At 44.7% G+C, this 21,198-nt stretch overlaps 1 protein-coding gene across 1 annotated transcript in view; it reads right to left on the reverse strand.

The window, feature by feature from the left end:
* Positions 1 to 2,089: 2,089 nt before the first annotated feature.
* Positions 2,090 to 21,198, reverse strand: part of LOC150010644 (guanylate cyclase 2G-like) — a 45,411-nt gene continuing 26,302 nt past the window's right edge. The window contains 10 exon segments of the mRNA XM_090278585.1: positions 2,090 to 3,503; positions 4,219 to 4,321; positions 5,554 to 5,645; positions 6,580 to 6,678; positions 7,707 to 7,881; positions 10,099 to 10,291; positions 11,507 to 11,647; positions 13,050 to 13,227; positions 17,836 to 17,991; positions 19,345 to 19,510. Of these exon segments, the coding sequence (XP_090134711.1) occupies positions 4,220 to 4,321; positions 5,554 to 5,645; positions 6,580 to 6,678; positions 7,707 to 7,881; positions 10,099 to 10,291; positions 11,507 to 11,647; positions 13,050 to 13,227; positions 17,836 to 17,991; positions 19,345 to 19,510 (1,302 nt within the window). The 3' untranslated portion in view covers positions 2,090 to 3,503; position 4,219.

Genomic DNA, 21,198 nt, shown 5'->3' on the forward strand with positions numbered 1-21,198 from the left:
TCTCTGATGATGACAAACACATTCTTTTTTTTTTTTTTTTTTTTTGTGCTGCCAAAAAGAACAGACAGAAGACCGTATTGTTGGGGAACAGGACACTGGCGCTTTGCCAAATACGTGTTCTAATGATTTTTGTGAATTCCGGTGATTGTTTTTCTTCGGTGCCCCACTTTCTCTTGTTACTTCCTGTGCTCTGCGGTCCGGTCCCCTCCTGCCACTGGTGGAGGAGGTTTCAATCCCTAAAGTCAAGTCAGGGCTGTGGTAGACCCTTTGAAAGCTATTCTAATTTCAAAAGACTAGTTAGCACACCCAACCAAGCGCAGCTGAGCATTTTAAGGAGCATGTAGGACAAACCACAAAGTCAGCGCTGAGTACAGAATGCACAGCAATGGCCAGCTTTGCGGAAGGGGCCTCTGTCAGTGATACTGTCAATTCTAATCTGAGGAGCAGAGCTGAGCCTGAGGGGTTCTAAGCTTTCAAACGGTGAATGGTGTGGGAATCAAAGTGGAATAGTTTTTGCTCAAATCTGCATAATATAAAGGGATACAATTCTTAAGATCCCTGAGTGCTAACTCAATTGATTTTATAATAAGGTTTCTTAAATATGAGTAAATATTTCATAGGTATAAACTACTCATTTTCATTGCTGATATATATTTCTAAAATCAAAAGAAAATTACAAATTAAGTAGGAATAAAGCTACAAAAATAATAAAACTCACATCAAGATCAATTTAACATAATGTACCACTTACTGAATGGAGCTGCCACTTACAACAGGACTACAGAGTGACAGCTGTGACAGGTTCTCTGAAGCTTGTCAACCCCATCCTATCACAGGCCTTCTGATGCTCAATGCTCTCTCTCTCTCTTTTCTCTGCTAAGGAATCCTCATTTGTACAGAATGGTCTGACCTCATTTAGGCTCTCCTTCATCATTCAAACTTATATCTGTTTTGTCTCAATAACATGACCATTAGCATAAAACCAACAAAAAAATCAGAAACATAAGTGCAGATTTGGTTAATGAAATCTCATGGTGCCACATCCTGATAACACTGCCACCCACCCCATCCCCTGCCCTAGAACCCCAAAATATGTTGATATTAGTCATTCATATTGTCAACAAAACAAAAACAAAATAAACCAATCCTGGTCAAAAATTGGCAGTCTCCTGAGAATGCACTGTAAACCCCCATTTGAGGCTAGAAGCTGCAACAAGATAGGATAAGTCAGAGCGAAGTTTTTTCTTAGTCTTATACAGACTTAATTAGTGGGCTTAGTGGGCTTCTAATTTGTATCTCTGTATTGTATGAATTTGAGTCCTTTTGAGATCTTTAATTTGATGGTTCTTTTACAATTTTGTTAATGAACTCCGAAATGAAGCTAGTTCTCAAGTCTCTGGAGACACTGAGTACGTGTTAGTTTAGCAATAGGCTAGATTAAAATGACTCCGTGTAATCTAAACTGGTCTCGAAGCTGGTCTCAAACCAGTTGGGTGTTTCTTCTTCCTCTAAATTTAGTTTTTGTTGTCAGGAAGGACAGAAGACATATTTTATTGGTTCTAGTGAAAAACTCTTAAATAGCATACTCAGAGCCATAATCAAAATCCTTGGTTGTCAGAGTAAAAAAATGCTGTTATTAGTTTTGCTTTACTTTATCATAATGTTTAATGATCTTGTATCTCTACCTGGTGCTATGGAATAAATAAAATGCCTCAAAATAAATAACCTGTGACTAAGCTTACAGTGGTAATTTATCATGTTGATAGTTAATTAACTGGATGTGTTTTGACTTAGAGTTAACTAATAGCCCCATGATGTCTGGTTGCTCCTCATGTCTCATACCTTCTCTATAAAGGTGTTAAGAAAAAGACTCTCAAAACTGTCTTGCAAAATTCCCATTAGTGCTAAACATAAAAGAGCATTTAGAGAAGGAGGAAAAGGTGCATTCTCCCTTAGTTATCCTTGGTTGACACACCAAAAACACACTGGATACAGATTTTAGACAATTGCTTTTATCACATACATATATACTGAGTACACACATCAATCACATAAATCTCTATCAATCAATTTATGGATGTAGATGATACAGAGAGAGATGAAGATATATTTATGTGCATGTGTTCAATGTATATGTAGTATACATAATATACATGTATATGTGTAAATATACATGTGTGCATGTGATGTCTGTGTATGTTTATGCACAGGTGTGTACATGTTTCATGTGTATGTGTGTGTTTGGGTGCCAAATATTTATGTTAAAATGTCCCGTAAAAAATGCAGAAGTAGCAAGGTTATTATGATAGGAACATGATTTGTGTATAAGTATGTGGGCTGGGGCTGGAAGAAAACACACACACTCCATAAAAATACAAAGATGGGACAATAATAGACAATTGCCATATCCTGCCCCATTGCTACAGCTGTGTGTCATTTTTAATGCTCTTTTAATATAACAGTATTCAGGTGCTTAGTTACTTCTACATGTTTGTGCATAGCTCCATTAGTCCTTAATATATTGCATTACTATTATTTATGCCTCCTTTCTCCAACTAAACTGAGAGCTAAAGACCAACAAAAGTTTCATATTTTCTTGTGTCCCCCAATGTGGTACCTGGCACATGGACGGATGGATATGGACTGGTCTATCTTTCTAAAAGACCTCATTGTAGAACTTGCCTTATTCCCTTTCATGGTGGAGCATAGTGTTTGGGATCCAGAAGCCCTGATCCCAAGCAAGAAGTTATGAGGCACATGAAGACAAATTTTGACCCATTTTCTCTAGGCTGGAGTAGCAGAGGAAGCTCCCCTGCCCCCTTCATATAAATGCCTTCTGCCCTCCCCACTTCTGAGCAACAGTCAGAAGCTTTCCATCTTTGATGCTGAAGGCCGTTGGAGAGGAGCCGAACCTACCACAATGAAAATGGAACTGTGTTCCAGAAAGTGGAGGGCGCAGGTCCCAGAGTTCAGTGGCCCACCTCTGGGCAGAAGAAAAGTTCTGCTGATGACAATGCTTAGGAGCTCAGTGGAGGTGGGACTGTTTGTAAAGCACTTCCCTCGGCTGCTGTTCAATGTCCCTCTTACTGAAGAAAGGCAAGAGTTCCACCGAACCTTCTGTAAAATTTGGTATTAAACGCTCTCAATCGACCAATGGGTAGTTTGTTTCCCTACGTAGGGCTCCAAAATGTCTCCACAAAGGCAGCACAGTGGTCAAGCTACGAAGACAGCCTCCCCAGGCCTGTTGGTTTTCCCCTCTTCATCATGGGAAATTCAACAGCAAAACATCTCCAACACGATACATCATTCAAACTCCTCGCCACATTCAGAGCAGCCACATGGAAGGTAGTCTGGATGCAGGGAGTTGCCAGTGACCGTGAATGCATTAGCGATTCAGGGACTCTGTTACAGGAGCCATTGAATAAAAGAACATGGAATCCTCTTCTCTGTGTAAAGGGGGAAATATTCATAACAGAATGGATGGGCTCGTCTATCTTTGTCTGCTGGAGATGACCAAAAAGAAAAAAACAAAACAAAAAAAAAAAAAACCAAATTAAACACTATATAAATGAGTGAAAATTTCTACTTAAAAGCTAAGCCTTGATTGCACCCTTTGCTCAGTGGATAAGAAATAAAGTAAGCAATAAATCAGGACTGGGACATCATGTATTTGGAAGCTGCCAGGCTCACAGAGGTCAAAGCTCCAGAACAGGCCTTCCAGCGACAGACTGCAGCTGTTCTGTCTGCCTGGAGTGGCCCTGTCCTATCGGATTTCAGTGATCTGATTGCTCACACCTTAGGCAGAACTTTACCCCCTGAAAACATTCCTGAGATGCCTTCTGATATGAGCTCCTCTCTCCTTGCACTAAAGGTCAGGGAGCAGCCACCTGGCAAAGAAAGGCAGAGCAGGGCTGGACCTGTGAGTGACCCCAGGCTTTCTCCTCCAGCTTCCCCCTCTCCCAGAATGAAACTGCAAATTTGCAAGCTAATGAGCTGGAAATATTTGGCAGCTAGGGAAGTCTTACTGGCAGGCCTGGAAATGAGCTCACCATATCCAACTCATCCAACTCCACATTTGCTCCTGGCCAGCTAGATGGCGCCCTCTACTGTGAGCCTGACTCAACACAAAGGAACTACACCCCCACAATGGTGTATGTAATGCACAACCCCCCTAGACTTTCCTGGGACTCCCCGGACATCTTTAAAGAAAATACTCACCTCAGGAGATCTTTGAGACTTCAGACTCTTCTGTAAATTCAGGGAGTGGAAGAGTGAAGCCTTCTTTGCCTTTCAACCAGAAAGTTGTTTGTTCTTCTTTGCCCTGTGGGAGGCAAGAGGGATAGCCAGGGAATCACAGGGGACGAGAGGCGGCCAGTGGAGCGTGGCCTCTGAGCAGACAACTCAGGTCTCCTCTGCTTGCTTACTGGAAACATTGTCTGTAGCCAGAATTGCAACTAGCCAGGAGCTGCTTCTATGCGGGAAAGGCCTTATTATAGATGAAATCTTGACGATTTCCTTGGGCTTTGCTGATAAGCCTAGACAGACAGTAACAGCCTAGGGGGTTAGGGCCAGTGGAAACTCAAGTTTTTTGCAAAGAACATCTTGAAAAAGTGGTAATACTTTTGAGGTCTTACCATGAGGAGGACCCCAGGTGAAACACCTCACCTGCATGTTCACATTTCATCCTTACATCCAGCCTTTGAGGGCAGTATTAGCACCATCCCCATTTCACAGATGATAAAACCAGTCCCCTCATTAGGCTGCTAGTAAGTAGCGGGACAGGATTCATAGCCAGGTCTACACCGCTGCCCTCTAGAAAAATCTTCCTCTTCTCTGAAGTCAGTTAATGAGATAGAGCTACCCGGGCTGGACCCAGCAAACTGAGGAACTGATGGCACCTTCTTCCCTGGACCCCCAGCGCCCCCCCAAACGCCCATTGTCATAGGAAGCACCCACCACTAGCACTGTGAACAGTTCCAAGATTTCCTGGAGAACATCTCAAGAGGGGCCCCAGAAAGGTCAACATTTATCAGAAAGGGGAGAATATGTCACGGTACATTTCAGTGACAGACTGAATGCTAGCAAGGAGGAGAAGGCCGAGGGAAAAGGAAGAGATATTTAAGTGTGCAGAGATGAGGGCCTGCTGCCCCCAGACCAGTGGGGTTTTATCCCCTCTACCTGGGCACGTTAGACTCGAGAGGAGGGGTGTAGGAGAGTATGGGCACGATAATTCCTGGGCTTGTATTTGCTGTTGTCTTGACTAGACTAGACTGGGGTGTTCAAGCAGAAACCAGAGAAGTCCATCTTTGGCCAAGAGAAAAGAGGCATCCCATAAGGGGTGGCCTGGGTGGGAGACCAGGTGTTTCCTGTCACAGATTCCATGTTTGACCATTTCAGGGGACAGTACAGTCTCCTCTGCAGGTCACAGGAGCCTCCACATAGACCATAGGGGTCTGCATGCACTACATACAGCACAGAGACTCACTCATCCTGCCCAGAGCCTCAGCCTCTCCACCCAAACGGAGCAGGCGGGCGCAGTGGGCCTGGTCTTACCTTGACAGGAATGGTGCCTCTCTTTTGCAGATCGTACCTGCCCACTGCCAGCAAGCCGTCTGCGGCGCTCTGGAAGACCTGAATCCGGAGAGCTGCCATAAACCAGTTATTGTTCAGTTACCACCGCAGTTGTGACTTTGGTACGGTGTCAGTGGGTCTAGGCAGCTCTGGAGAGGGCACGCTGCACTGCTCAAGTTCTTGGACTGCTGGCCAGTCATAGACAACCCCTCCGAAGTCTGGGACACTTGGGCTGGGGCCCCCCACCATCCAGGCGTTGCTCAGACACTGCTGGGCGCTGCTCACCCTGTGATACATTCAGTTTAGAACCAGGAAACAGAACTGACTCCATATGCAAGTAAGTACACCCCTTGGCTGGGCTCCCACTTTCAAAATGTATCCTTAAAATCTATCCTACAAAGCTAAAAGAGAGACTTTATCAACACAATAAAATTACTGTGAAACGAAAGAATTTCTGTCCCCAGGAGTTCCTGGCCATAGGTGTCTTCAGCATCACCCAAACTAAGTGTCAGAGACAGGCAAATTACCACCCACGGGCCACATCCAGCCCGACACCTGTGTTGACATATCAAGTTTGCTTGGAACATGGCCACACCCATCATTTACATATTGTAAATGGCTGCGTTCACACACAACAGAAGCTAAGCAGTTGCAACAGAGACTATGGCCAGGAAAACCTAAAATATTTACTGTCTGGCCCTGCGCGGAAAAAGTGTGCCAACTCCTGCTCTTCATTTAAATGATCTTGCTAAATGTGCCTGGCTGTTTGGAATGCACAGTTTTGGAAGGAGGCAGGGTGTTTTCGTGGCTCCATAGAGAGGTCAGTGCAAAACCCCCGTCTCCAAAGCCTGCGACCAGCGTTGCCTGAAGTGGATACTGATCTTACCCTCGAAATGAAAACCAGCAGGCAGAATGCAAATGGGTCTTCTAAAAATACCCTCTGGTTAAAGATAGGGGACTAGAGGGACAGCGATACTGCATCTGCAAAGGCCTGTAATTGATACCCACGCCAACTGCTACTTTCCATTCTGGATGCCATGTTCACAGTGTCTCCAAACAGACAGTATCTGGGCATGGTGACTCCCACCACACCGGCCACCACAGGACCTGCAGAGGGAAGAACCGATTGGCAAAAACCAGTCCCAGACTACACAATGCACATCAAGTCAACGAATGCAATTCAGTAAATATTTGTTAGTTCCATCACAGGGCCAAGCTTGGTAATAGACCTTAGGGTTTACAAAGAGGCAATCTACAGACCCCACAGACTTCTGGTGGGAAATCATATACTCATTTGTCATGAACTGAATACGTGTGTCCATCCCACATTCATGGGTTGAAGCCCTAACCCCCAATATGGTGGTATTCGGAGGTGGGGCCTTTGGGAGGAAATCAGGTTTAGAGGAAGTCATGAGAGTGGCCCCATTGTGGGGTCAGGCCTTTAAAAGAAGAGGGACAGACACCAGAGCTTCCTCTTTCCACCAGGTGAGGACACAGCCAGAGAGAGGCCCCCATCTGCAAGCTGGGAAGTGATCCTCACCAGACCCAGAACATGCTGGAATCCTGATCTTAGACTTCCCAGCCTCCAGAGCTGTGTGAAAAATGTCTGCTTTTGAAGCCATCCAGTCTATGGTATGTTGTTTATAACAACTGAGCTAGCAAAGACAGAAGTGAATGATAATATTATCCATGGCACTAGAAATGTAAACAGAGCAACAGCAGCACAAACATGGGACTGATTCATTCTGATTGGGGTGAGGTTTAATCTTACTTAATCCGTAATCGATAGGGGGGGGGGGCAGGTCCAGCTACATAATTTGCAGGCCTCAGTCAAAAATGAAAATAAGGTACCCTCTCATTCAAAAATTATTAAGAATTTCAAGACCCTGAAAGAAGATCATTAAACCAAGTGCAGGTCCTTCTGCACAAGTCTCATGCCCATGAGTTTGACAAAAACAGAAGAGGTTGAAGGGCATGTGAAGAGGCATGGAGGAAAAGCACTTCAATAGAACTCCCCTGGTTTGGGGCTCCTCCTCATTTTTGGTTCACCTTGGAGTCTTTGCGCGTCCTTGTTGTTACCAAGCAATGTAGCTAACTAGAAATATACCTGGACCATAAGGCCACCTGCTGTCTACCTGTGTGGAGGCCAATCCAGAGCCTGAGCTTCTCCTGAGGCATGTGCCCAATCTGGAACTGGATGGTGGCACTGAGGAAATGCAAGGACATTGTGGCGATCTCATCCACATGCCGAGTTCCATTGCGGATGGGAAGTCCACTAGCCACCATGTATGCATCTCCAATGGTTTCAACCTGAAAGTAAAGGGATAGCATAGCCTGGTGTTCTCCATGAGGGCGGAGGCGGGGTCAGAGATGGCAATCCCACATCACTGACCCTTGCTTTGAGGCCCCAGACTTTGAAGGGTCACACCTCCTAACCTCCACTCCATCCAAGTCCCAGCATTTTCTCAAGTTTGCTTTTGTCCTGGTTCTTCCACAAAGCATTTGTGCCCTGGGCCCTCTTCCCCACAGTCACTGCTTATTTTGCCAACCCAAGTTCTAAACCAGTTAGAGGAGGTAAAGCTTGCAGGATCACATGGCTTCGTCAAGTGGAATCCATCTAACCCAACTGAAATGTCTTCACCCCACACAACAGCTCTTATGTGCACGTGTATATATTATGCAAAAATACATGTTTATATATATGTATAAACATATGCATCTGCCTAATCTGTCTTCCTCTCTTCCCATCCTCCTAAGAAAATCAGCTTTCAGATCCCTCATTTACAACAGAGAATGAGCAACATGTCTAAGCTTAAAGTTACATACAGCCCTTTCCAGATACATTTGCATTTTAGCTGAATCCAAAGATGATGGGGTAAAGGTAAAACTTCAAGCATTAGCGAGTAGTACAAACACCTCTGTCTTCTGGTTACCATGAAATTACAGAGTCAACCAGTATACAAGTCTAACTGCTTCTAGGCTACCTCTCCCCACCATGAACACATCCTTTAGAAATACAAACTGACTTTAAATTTGCTCACGCAGAACATAACTGAGCAGATAACACTAAGAGGAAACCCCAGAGGAGACCCTCCTGAGCCAGGCAGGTTCTGTTGGGTGTATGTGATCTGCTCTTTGAGATTACCCATCCCATCCTCTCCTTCATCCCGCACAGAGGCCTGTGAGGAACCTTGGGGGATAACCATTGAGGACATGTCACTGAGGAACATGACTACCCTGTCCCTTGAATCTCCCTGGCCCCAGAGCTACAGGATCATGGTCAGACTGGTTCTCTGTGGCTGCCCACCAGGCATGTGTGAACATGGGCCATGATCTGGCCTCATCTGAAAAGTCAGAAAATACAACTGGCCATCTTCAGTGCCACCTGAATGAAGGCACTTTATCAAGTTTTTGTTATTCTTTCTCACAATCAGGTTTACTCCGGTGACCCTGTTCATACATCCCCAGAGTAGCACTGGGCAGGTGGCTGGTGTTTTACCATTAGCTATGAGTCTGATAGTTTAAACATGGGATGCTATCTTCCTGTGAATCGCTAAGGATCACAGTAACAGAAGTGAGACTCACATAAGATCTGAAGACAACCTTTAAGGAAGAGTGAACCTTCTGAACCTCTCTGAATCTGCAGGCAATATATTCAGGAGGGAAATGGAGGGATTAGCCCGGTAAAAGGTGAATGCCTCTTTTAGAACTGAGTTTACTGTGAGATAAAATAATGGAAGGAAACAGAAGGAAGAACTGATGCTTCTTGACAAGGACAGACATCTGTGATTAATCAAGTCCTTTTCCAAGAAAACAAACAGGAATAAAACATTGAGTTTCTGCCATGAAATGGGATCGAATGCCAGGCTGAAGAGGAGCCCTGTCCCTGGCCGGTGTCTTGGGCTGGGTTCAGCCTCACTCAGGCCCAGCACGCAGCCAGCAAGGAGCACCTGTTCCCTCACAGCCCAGGAACCAGGTGGCTCACCTTATCGTCGGCAGCCGTCCGTCTCGAGAGACGATGGTGTAGCTTCTTAAGAGTCTATCTGCACTGCTGAGAATGGCTGTGCAGTCCGACTCAGGAGTGACACGGTATCTGTCTCCTCCCGTGTTGAATCGACATCTTGCGATGACGCTGGAGTGTCCTCTCCAGTGAAGCTGAAGCTACAGAGCCTGGGCAGGGTGATATGGAGGGTGTGCTGTTGCCCATGCAGCAGACCCCCCCTCTCTTCGCAGCTGAAGGGTCCAAGGGAAAGACGGAGTCAATACAGCTTGGCTTCAGGTGCGCCGCAGGAGTTGTCGGTGTTGACTACAGCGTCAAGCCGCCTTAGGGACTCCGGCTCCGGATTTTCTGTCGGGGTTTACTCCCTTAGCCTTTCCCCTGAAGAGGTATGCCGCAAGGCAGCGGAGGTTTTTTGGAGTCAGAGTTTTCCTTCTCTGATGTGCCCTGACTGGAAGATCGAACCAGCGACACTTAGCTCGCAGGCCGACGCTCAATCCACTGAGCCAAACCAGCCAGGGTCGGCTCACCTTATACACATCATAATTTTTAATGATGTGATCGAATAAACTGTAGAGGTCATTGAGGAGCTTTACAACTGGTAAGGGGGAGCTGAGAGAACAGAGTTTCGTGAATCCAACAATGTCAGAGAAAAAGATGGTCACAGACTTAAAGTGTTCTGGTTCCACGGACCTTCCAGCTTTGAGCTGCTCTCCAATGAAGCTGAAACCAGAGAAAAGGGTCGTTATTAAACAGTATCATATTCTTCTAGTCTCCTGCAGACCCCTACAAAGTCACCCTAGTAGATCCTTTTGCTACAAGGGGGTTAGGCTTTTGATTAACAAAATCCATCATCTAAAGGGACTCTTTTGACACCTGTTTCTCCACCTGCATCTTCTCTAAAGAGATAGTTTAATTGGGGTAGGGGAGGAACAGGTCACACAAATGCCTTAACAAAAGATTTTCTACCTGAGGGGACTTTATTTTCCGCTATGGTTATAGAGTGTGATTGTAAAGACTTGGTGTGCAGATGTGGAAGCAAATGTATGCATTCACCAATCCATAAATCAATATTTTTACTTCCATCAACCAACCTCACATGAACACATTCAATTTCTCAACCCCATTTCTTTGCTCGAGACATATAGGAAGGGTGCAGGAATTTTAACAGCAATGCTTCTTCCAAGGATTTAAGAAGTGCACAGGTGAAAACAGAGTCAGTAAGGAAGCAAGTCTTGATGCTGTATTGTGCAAAGGTTTTGGATGTACAACCGAAACACTGGGAAGGCAGCAATTGACCAGTCTTGTGCAACTAGAGCGCCATCTAGTGGTCTCTCTCCTGTTGGTGCCCCCCACCATCTTCCACAGAAAAGACCTACAACTAGTCACCCCAAGTCAAGTCTCCCTTCCGTCACAATTCATCCTCCCTTTACGCTCCACCTTAGGGTGATGAACATACAATACAATATACCGTTAACTACTAAAAATTGTCTCAAAAAACCCTCATTTCTGACTGAGAAACCAAGTGCATGGATTTTATAGTCATTTAACATATATGAATGAATGATCCAAAAGCGAAATATTTCGAGAATTTTTATGTAGCATGTATTTTAAAGACTGAGAGCAAAAAGATTGAGCAAAGCATGTCAAGTACATGAACAAACACATGAATTCAAATAAAAATAAATAAATAAAAGTTACAGGAAAAGTTTTTAAAATAAAATGCCTACACTATTTCTATGGATTCTAGGGCCTATGTCTCTATCTCCATTGACAGGGTGTATTGAATTACATGCAACGTTACACCCATTTTAAAAGAACCTGGCGGCCTTTTAGAAAAAAGAACAAAGAAAATATTCTCTCCATTTGGAACCTCTCAGATGTCGATGCTGTTGCTTCCTGGGTCCCTTTGGGAAGGGGCCCAGCTCTCTGGAATACCTGGGCAGTATTGTGGACAGAAGCTTATCCGCCTTCTTCTTCTCTGCCATCATCTGGCTGGTCCTCTCTTGCACCGCCTCCTCCAGGCGACTTGTGTACACTTCCAGCTTGCCCACCATACTGTCCAGTATGCTTGCGTGGCTTTAAAGGAACCCAGACATGAGCGTCTTTTTCCAAGAACGTTAGCACCACAGTGGAGCACAACTTCCAACTATACATTCCAAGAAAACATCTTGCCCTTAAGGTTTCCTACTTGAGGGTTGCCAATGGACAGCAGTGAAGTGACAATGGCAAGAAGGCCACATGACAGAACAGAGCCTGCCCTTTGCCAGCTCTGTGGTCTTGATCTGTACCCTTGATTGTTCTGAATCTCAGTTTCTTCCTCTGGGAAGTGAGGATAATAATACATACCTTGCAGGGTTGTTCTAAGGATCTGGGGGGATCTTGGGTACCAAAGTACCCAGCAGGCACCCAACAAGTGGTGGCCTCTGCTGGCCTACCCCACTACCCATCATGCTTCACAGCCAATCAGAAATGTAGATATTAGGACAGGCGGTTCCTTGTTTTCTTTTCAGATGAGAGACATAGGGGATACTTCTAGATCCTATAGACTCTTGTTTCAGAAGGGTCTTCAGAAAAATTTAAATTCCTGATCTTTCAGATGAGACTGAGGGTCACACGGGAAATATACTTGCCTTGACACTGGGGACCATAACTTCTGGGTAAAAAGTCATGACATATCAACTGACCTGGCACATACCATTTAAAACTATTTTGATGTGGGAAATGCAAAATACGGGGCTGCTGTGTTACAAATGCAGTGTGAGATGGCCAGACTGGGAATAGACGCATGAATCCCGGCACAGGGCTTCTGCTACCAACTCAAGCTACTTCTAACACGCCTGTGCCTTCGCATGTTCACTGTGGCAAAAGGTGATATAATAATCCTAGTATGAAGCATGTTACTATTGAGAAAATTGAGAAGCATGAATAATTTAACTCAATAACCTCCTTTAAGGTTGGTGTATGACTCTTTATTGCATAGTTCAACCTCAGTTGAATAGCCATGACCTTTAGAATGCTGATTTGAAAAAGATTCTGAGGTCATGTCACAGATCTCCCTGGGAAAAAGGATCTTGATGGATTACTGGTGTCTAGAATGGGTGAAGGGGGGCAATGGAAGTATGACCCACTTTTGTGACATCTGTGTAAAAAGGGGAGGACTTATCAGTCACCTTTCACCAGCATGTAGCACAGTGCTTTGCATGTGGTAGGCATTGAGTATATGAGGAAGGAAGGAAGGAAGGAAGGAAGGAAGGAAGGAAGGAAGGAAGGAAGGAAGGGAGGGAGGGAGGGAGGGAGGGAGGGAGGGAGGGAGGGAGGAAGGAGGGAGGAAAAGAGGGAGGGAGGGACAAAAGGAGTGAGGGAGGAAGGAAGGAGGAAAGAAGGGAGAAAGCCATACAGAATCACCCAGAGCCATATAGTCTCAAAGTTCTAATAGATAAGTTGTTAGGAGAAATCACCTGTTGCACATCTAACTCACCCTTCGGGACTGGCTTCTTGTAGCATTTTCTTGATGGAGGGGAACGTGGGCCTTTTCTCTGGAGATTCATCCCAACATGCCCTCACCAGGACCACAATCTTTTCAATACCCTCCTCCTCTGCCAGGGAAGGTCGGCGTGGAACTGACGCTGTGGGGTATCTGATTCGGCAAATGATTTCTGAAATTCATTTTGGGTTTAGATAGGCCAACGTCAGGACTTTGAGCCATTTAGTATGCTTCATTTTTAAACAGCTGTGCTCCTAAATTTGTAAACAGAGTTTCCAAGTAAATTGAACAGATTAGAATTTCAGAGAAATCAGTATATTTTATAATATCCTGAAGCCTCCTTGAAAAATGAGGAATAGGTGAAAATAATGTAAGTAGCCCCTGATTAATCTGTTTTTAGATTAATTTCCTTCTAATAAAACTTTTCTTAAAGTGAAGCATATCTCTGTTTGATTTCAGAAGTGTATAAGCATTTTATGTTCTTTATACAATGTTGCATTTGATAAACATTACATAAAAGGTATTTAAACAAATAACAAAGGTTACTTATGTATCCTGCCTCTGTATCCGACTTCCTATAGCTACTTCCCTTCACTTTCTTACTGGCTTCTACCAAAATTTATTTAATATTCTGCTTAACCAGATTTTGTAAAGGAAATATTTTAAGAGCAATGTACACATGCTTTGGTATGAAAATACTGTACGTGCAACAATATGGATGAATCTTAAACATATATTATTAAGTATAAGAAGATAATGTGTAAAGGCTCAATTCTGTACGATTCTTTTTATGTGACATTCTGGAGAAGGCAACATTATAGAGACAGAAAATCCATACGGGGCTGCTAGGAGTTTGGGGAGAAGAGAGGGTTGGATAGATGAAGAAGGACTAGAATTGTTCCTTGGGAGATGAAATTCTTCTGTATAGTACTATAATGGTGGATACATGGCACTACCTATTTGCCAAAGCACAAAGAGGGAACCTTAAAGAACGCTGATTTAAGGAAAATAAATTGGGTTGGATGACCCCAAGGTAGAATGCAGACTCATGACACAGCAATCTAACCTTATTACAAATGTATGACGTAACCTCACTGAAGGGGGTGCAGGTGGGGGACATGCTGACTTCAGAAACTTTTGAAATGATTAGAAACTGTAAGACTGAAGATAAGAGGAACTGGTCATAATTACTGTATTCCTGTTGATGAGAATGCCTCTCACAGGGGCACAGGCCAACAAGTCTGAAAGTCGTCGGCAACCGTCCGTCTCGAGAGACGATGGTGTAGCTTCTTAAGAGTCTATCTGCACCGCCGAGAATGGCTGCGCAGTCCGACTCGGGAGTGACACGGTATCTGTCTCCTCCCGTGTTGAATCGACATCTTGTGATGACGCTGAAGCTACAGAGCCTGGGCAGGGTGATATGGAGGGTCTGCTGTTGCCCATGCAGCAGACCCCCCCTCTCTTCGCAGCTGAAGGGTCCAAGGGAAAGACGGAGTCAATACAGCTTGGCTTCAGGTGCGCCGCAGGAGTTGCCGGTGTTGACTACAACGTCAAACCGCCTTAGGGACTCCGGCTCCGGATTTTCTGTCGGGGTTTACTCCCTTAGCCTTTCCCCTGAAGAGGTATGCCGCAAGGCAGCGGAGGTTTTTTGGAATCAGAGTTTTCCTTCTCTGATGTGCCCTGACTGGAAGATCGAACCAGCGACACTTAGCTCGCAGGCCGACGCTCAATCCACTGAGCTAAACCAGCCAGGGCATAAGTCTGAAAGTACACTACACATATACACATATACAGAATTGAACAAACAAATAAATGGATGGTGGGAGCCAGGGTCTCACTGTTGCAAAGGGCGGTTACGGATAAGCAATGAGGGAGAATAGAATAAGTGACTCACGGGGCAATGACCTTGGAAACATCAGTATGAACTCATGTTTAGCTTACTATATATACAGATGAGTGGATACAGATAAACTCATATATATATACATACAAGTTAGTATATGCACACATCAGAAACACCTAGCAGGGGGCTTGTTAAAATGCAGATTCCGGACCCACCCCCACAATGTCCAAATCTGAAGTTCTGGATCAGGGCTGAAGATGTGCATTTCCAACAAGTCCCCAGGTGAGGCGGCTGCTGTGGGTGCAGGGACCACACTGGACGAGTGCTTCGCAAACTGTGGCTCTTCAGCACCACCTGGGAACTTGATAAAAGTGCAAATAACCAGCCCCTGCCCCAGACCTACTGAGTCAGAAACCCTGCGCGTGCAATCCAGCAATTCTGTTTTAACAAGCCAGGCAATTCTGATGCCCACCAGCATCTGAGAACCACTGGTCTGGTGTGTGCAGAGAATTGGTACTTATTCAGTTCCTGGCACGTAGGATTATTTGTATGGGGAGTATGAGAAGCCAATGGCAGAAGCACGCTTGTCCATAAAGGGGACACACACTGAACTTTTCCTGGTTGCAGTCCTGTGTATACATTCTCCCACGGAGCTGGCTCTCAATTAACTTTGTGGCAGAGGACTCCACCAAGGGGGATATTCTGATTGTCCTCAGTCTTCTCACCCCCGCCCAGCTGGCACAGTTAGGGGGCAGCTGGGAGGGGGTGAGGTAGGTGGGCTCCTGCCTGGACTTAGCCTCGGAGGATCTGTGTAGCTGCTTGTTTCCCAAGTCAGATGCACCTGGATCTTGGATTAACCTTTTGGGATTAGTCTTATTTCTGCTTCATTTAGAAGCAGATTTAGAGGCAGATTTAACCATGCATGCCCTGGGCCCCAACTTCTGAAAGGCCCTGCAAAACCCCAACTCTACACTTTTTTCTAATGACACAAATTTTGGTTTCATATGTGCAATTTTAATTATGTACAAGTTGTAAACTTGCGGGGCCCTTCAGAAGTCGGGGCCCAGGGCGCATGCCCGGTGCTCCCGCCGTTAAATCCACCTCTGCATTTAGCCATAAATTAGAAACTGGAATCTACTTCCAAAGCAACTTCACACATTCAGAAAGGCTCCTGACTTGAAAAAGGCTCCCAGGAATGCATATCATGATCTGAAGGTGAGACTTGAGTTAGGCCATTGGTGATGGACTAGAAATGGTAGGCAAGGGAGAAAAAAGGGGAAAAAAGATCAAGATAGAAAGATGGGCTGGGTGTCCATAGAAGCGCGCGCACACGTGCACGTGCGCGCGCACACACACACACACACACACACACACACTCAGGCGCACATCCCTATCTTCTCTCCGAGACAGTGGTTCTCAAGCTGGGTGCCATATTAGCATCACCTGGGAGCTTTAAAAACCCGGATACCCAGGTAGGCATCAGAACGTCTGAGGCTGAGATCCAAGCATCAGTAGTTATTAAAGTTCCCCGTGTAATTCCAATGAGTAGCCAAGGTAGAAAAGAGCAGTCCCAAGGGGTTACATTTTTCTAATCTTGATCAAATTTAGCTCCATTTCCTACTAATTTTACCCTTAATTCTCTGGTCGAATGTATTAAGAGATAGATAACTTAGCCTGCTGCCCCGCCCCCCCAAAAAGCCAGAATATATCCTTTGTGAGTATACAATTTGGCAGCACTTAGCACACACACAAAAAATATTAAATATATTTTATATGAATTTACTTATTGATTTTCATGGACAGAAATCCATCCTGAAGAAACATTCACATATGTCCACAAAGATATAAGGGTGCTCATTGAAGCAATTTATAATAGCAAAAAATGGCAAACAATCAAAATGTGTATCAATCAATAATATAGGGCAGAGCCTCACAATGAAAAATCGTGTGGTTCTTAAGAAAGAATGAGGCAAATTTGCATATGCAAATGTAAGGTGAGAGATACTCAGGCAGAGGGAAGAGCATGTGCAAAGGTTCTCAGGTGGAAGTGTGTCTGGCATGTTGGAGGCACATGACTGTGGCCAGTGTGATTGGAAGGAAAAAGCCATGGGAGATGGAAGTAGAGAGGTGTAGTGGGCTGAATGGTGGTCCCCAAAGACACATGTCCATGTCCTAATCCCCAGAACCTTATCTGAAAAAAAAAAAAAAAAAAAAAAGGTCTTTGCAAATATAACTCAGAGTCTTGCATTGAGGAGATCATCTTGGATTGTCCAGGTGGGCCCTAGTCTAATGGTAAGGGTCCTTAAAGGGGACAGACAGCAGAGAGAAATTTCAAGGAAGTGCCAATGTGAAGGTGCGGGCAGATTGGAGCCACGTAGCCTCAAGCCCATGAAGGCTGGGCAGTCACCAAAAGCTGGAAGGATCAAAGAATGGATTGACCCTTGAGCTTCTAGAGGAAGATGACCCAGCTGAACCTTGGTTTTGGACTTCTAGTCTTTGAAACTTGAGGAAATACATTTCTGCTGTTTCAAGCCAGCCTGTAGGTTTGTGGTAACTTGTCCTAGTGGCCCTAGGCCACCAACATAGGTCACTGAGGCAGGTTTAGAGGCCTTTGGTGGTCTTGTAGGCCATTGTGAAGACTTTGTTTTCACTCCCCAAGTGGGAAGCCAGCAGAGGATATTGTGTAGAGAATCAACACGATCTTACACATTTTCTAACAGAATCTGGCTGCTGTTATAGAATAAGTCACCTAATTCTGAGTTCCTTGATTTTTTAAAAATCAACTACAACCATTTTCTAATTCTTTTAAAAGATGTGTTTAAAAATAAGTGTGAAATAAATTGTAAATTAATACACATTTAATAAAACAATCAATGAAACAAGCATTTACAAAGTACCCTGATAACTAAAGCCCGCAGGAGATGCTCCCAGCCTTACCGTCTGGTGTCTCGCTGCGGTCGTCAAAAGGCCCATGATCGTGCTGGTGAATCAGGTCCCTCATCAGAACAGCAAAGCTGTAAACATCTCCCTTTGGGGTGCCTGACCGGGGCGCCTCTTGGAGCCGCAACAGCTCTGGGGCAGTCCAATAGAGCTCTGCAAAGCACCGAGACATTGGCCTGCAGTGAGAAAGCTTTTGGGCAGAACCAGAAAGCCACCCTTTCGATCTCAGGGGAGCTCAGGAGAAAGTAAAGCCTCCAGCCTCTGAAAAGTCAGCCCCCGTGGAGCCTGACTTAAAGGGGAACGAGGGGTCCATGTGTGACTATAGAGAATATAAGCAGGAAGGACGGACATTAAGAGGTTAACAGTGGTTAACTCATGGCTATGCAGAGACAGATGGTTTTTCTTTTCCTTTTCCTTTTCTGAATTGTCTCTATAACATAAAATGAATTGGTGTAAAGTGAACAGTTTAGTAGCTTTTACCACATTCACAGTGCAATCACCGCCTTGATCCAGTTCCAAAACATTTCCATCAACCAGAGTAAAACCTCATACCCATTAAGCAGTTTCTCCCTTTTCCCCTCTATCCCCAGTCCCTGAAAACCACCAGTCTGCATTTTGTCTCTAGATTTATCTGTTCTGGATATTTTATACACTTACATTTATTTGCAGTGAGGTGTATAGGTTTATGTTATTATAGGTTATAGTCATTAAAATAAAATATATCAGAGGATGCAGAAGCAGGAGCAGCTACTAGCAGGTTTTTAATTGCCGCCTTTGTCTTTCTCTGTAAAACACATCCTATCCCACGTTACAGAACCCCCCACATGCTCAGCAAAGCGGCTGGCCATGTGCTGCTCCAGAGAGAGGTGGCCAGGGATAAGGGTGCCGGGCTCAGTAGGGCCCGGACAGGTGCGAGGTGAGACACAGAGCACTCAGTTAACTCTGGACACAGAGGAAGAGTCCCCAAGCCTCAACTACTCACATGAAAAGGAGGGTTCAACTCCAGACGGTGGGTCTTACCAGAACCACTGGGAGCTTTTAACAATGATACGATGCCCACACCCATCTTCTGATTCAGTGGAGGCAGGGTGGGACCCAGCTACTTATATATTTTTAAAAGCTTCTCAAGTGATACTGAAACACAGAGAGAACAGAGAGCTGCTGAACTCTCCATCCTTAAAGTGTGTGGCAGATTGTCATCCTATGCTGAGAATGTAGGAAGCTGTGATGGAACAGAGAGGACTTCAAACAAGGATAGTGACTTGTTTCAGGTTGCCCAGCTGAGCCGGCATGACAACTAGTTCTCCTAACTCAGACATCACACCAGGGACTCCAGCCACCTGTTCTCATCTCCTTGGGGGAACAGAATAGCCACAGGCCACCAGCTCCAAAGGAGGCCCGTGTGCAGGCACCTGTACACGTGGGCATCAGGAAGCAGCAACGGGCTAAGGAAACTCTTTACCACTCTGCCCATAGCTAGTGGGTCCAAGACCTGCCAGTGGCTACCTGAGTGGTCCATTGTCTTCTCATATGTTCTGTATGTCTGGCCATGCTTGAGTTCCCACAGGCCAAACCCCGACAGTTTCACCTGCATCTGACCATCCACCAGGCAGTTGGAAGGCTTCAGGTTGCCATGGGACCTCAGTGGGCTCCTGTGAAGGAACAGCATGCCCTGGGAGAGTAAAAAAGAGCAAGTGAATTCGAGCAGGTGCCGCTGGATGCCAGTGGAAGGGGAATCAGGTGGAAAGGAACACAGACCCAGGGTAGGGAACATAGCTACGCTGTTCATTTATCCAAGAGCCACTGACACAGCCCCTCACCTCAGAGTCAACCTGGACACTCAAACAGAAGAAAACAATGTCTGGTGTGGAACTATGAAGGCAAGACCAGCTTAAAATAACTATAGTTCAAATCCCAGCTCTACCCCAGAGGAGAGGGCAAGTTACCTTACCCTAGTCAGCCTCATCCTTCTCACAAAAATGGAAATGACAATGAACCCTACCTCATAGGCAAGCCATGGAAATTAAATGTAATAATGCAGGTGAGACACCAGACACAGTGCATGACACAAATATCCACTTAAATTATAATGAAAAATTTGTATAGATATGATAAAGAATATGTACTTAAGGTTAGGGGATGGAGGGATTAAGCAAAAAAGGAAAATGGACTCACGGACATGAGCAACAGTGCGGTGATTTCTGGTGGCGGGTGGTATTAGAGGACTACGGTAATGGGAAAAGTATAATAAAGATTGCGTTTTTTTAAAAAGAAAAATCTTTCCAAGAAAAGTGAGCCAAAAAGGCAGTGACATTAAGAGCCAAGACCTGGAAACAACTTAGGTGACCTTCAATGAATGATTAGATAAAGGAGATGTGGTACATATATACAGTGAAATACTATTCAACCATAAAAAAATGACATTGCTGTTAAGAACAACGTAGATGGATCTTGAAAGTATTATGTTAAGTGAAATAAGACAGAAAAGGACAAGACCCATATGCTTTCACTCATATGTGGGGTATAAAATAGAAAGCAACAAACAAACCAGACAAATGCATAGATATGGACAACAGCATGTATGATGATTACCAGAAGGGAAGGGGTGAGGAGCAGATAAAGAGGGTCAAGAGGCTCAAATACATGATGATGGAAGGAGACTAGACTTTGGGTAGTGAGCACAATGCAATATATAGGCGGTGTGTTATAAAATAAAACTGTACACCTGAAGCTTATATAATGTTATTAAACAATGTCACCCCAATAAACTTAATTTAAAAAATAAATAAAGGTAGTGACAGTTCCTACACATCAAGGAGATGGGGGGGAGGGTCTTCCCATGGGCAGAGAAGGGTTTAAGGAAAGACCTAGAGTTGAGGAAGGAAACAATAATTTGGGAAGGACAGGTAGAAGAAGAGATCAGTTTGGAAAATGAGAACTGTCATATCTGAAACATGATTAGCAAGACAGATGTTTGTATTTCTCTGGTATTTCCAAGGGCAGACCGAGAAGTAGTGAAATCAAACTTAAGGGAAAAGGGTTAACTGGGACCCATTGTTTGTCATTTGGTTTTTCCTTACTTTCCTCATGAGAAAGCATTTAAATAATATTCATTTAACAGGGTCAGTTTCTTGGATTTAAAACACTGACATAAAGGCTCTCTATATCTTTAATCTGCTTTTACCAGATCTTTTTCTTCTTTTAAGTTTCGAGTGTATACCTTATGCCAGGTAGCATTCTAAGTCCCTTAAACTAGTTCGTGTAACCTCTGGCAACCCTTAGAGGCAGGTGGTACTCCTGTCAACCTGATTTTACAGCTGAGAAAGGGGAGAAATGAACTTGGCCACACAGCCGGCCAGC

This window comes from Furipterus horrens, unplaced genomic scaffold (assembly GCF_987537825.1).
Source record: "Furipterus horrens unplaced genomic scaffold, mFurHor1.1.pri manual_scaffold_5, whole genome shotgun sequence".
Taxonomy (NCBI): Eukaryota; Metazoa; Chordata; class Mammalia; order Chiroptera; family Furipteridae; genus Furipterus; species Furipterus horrens.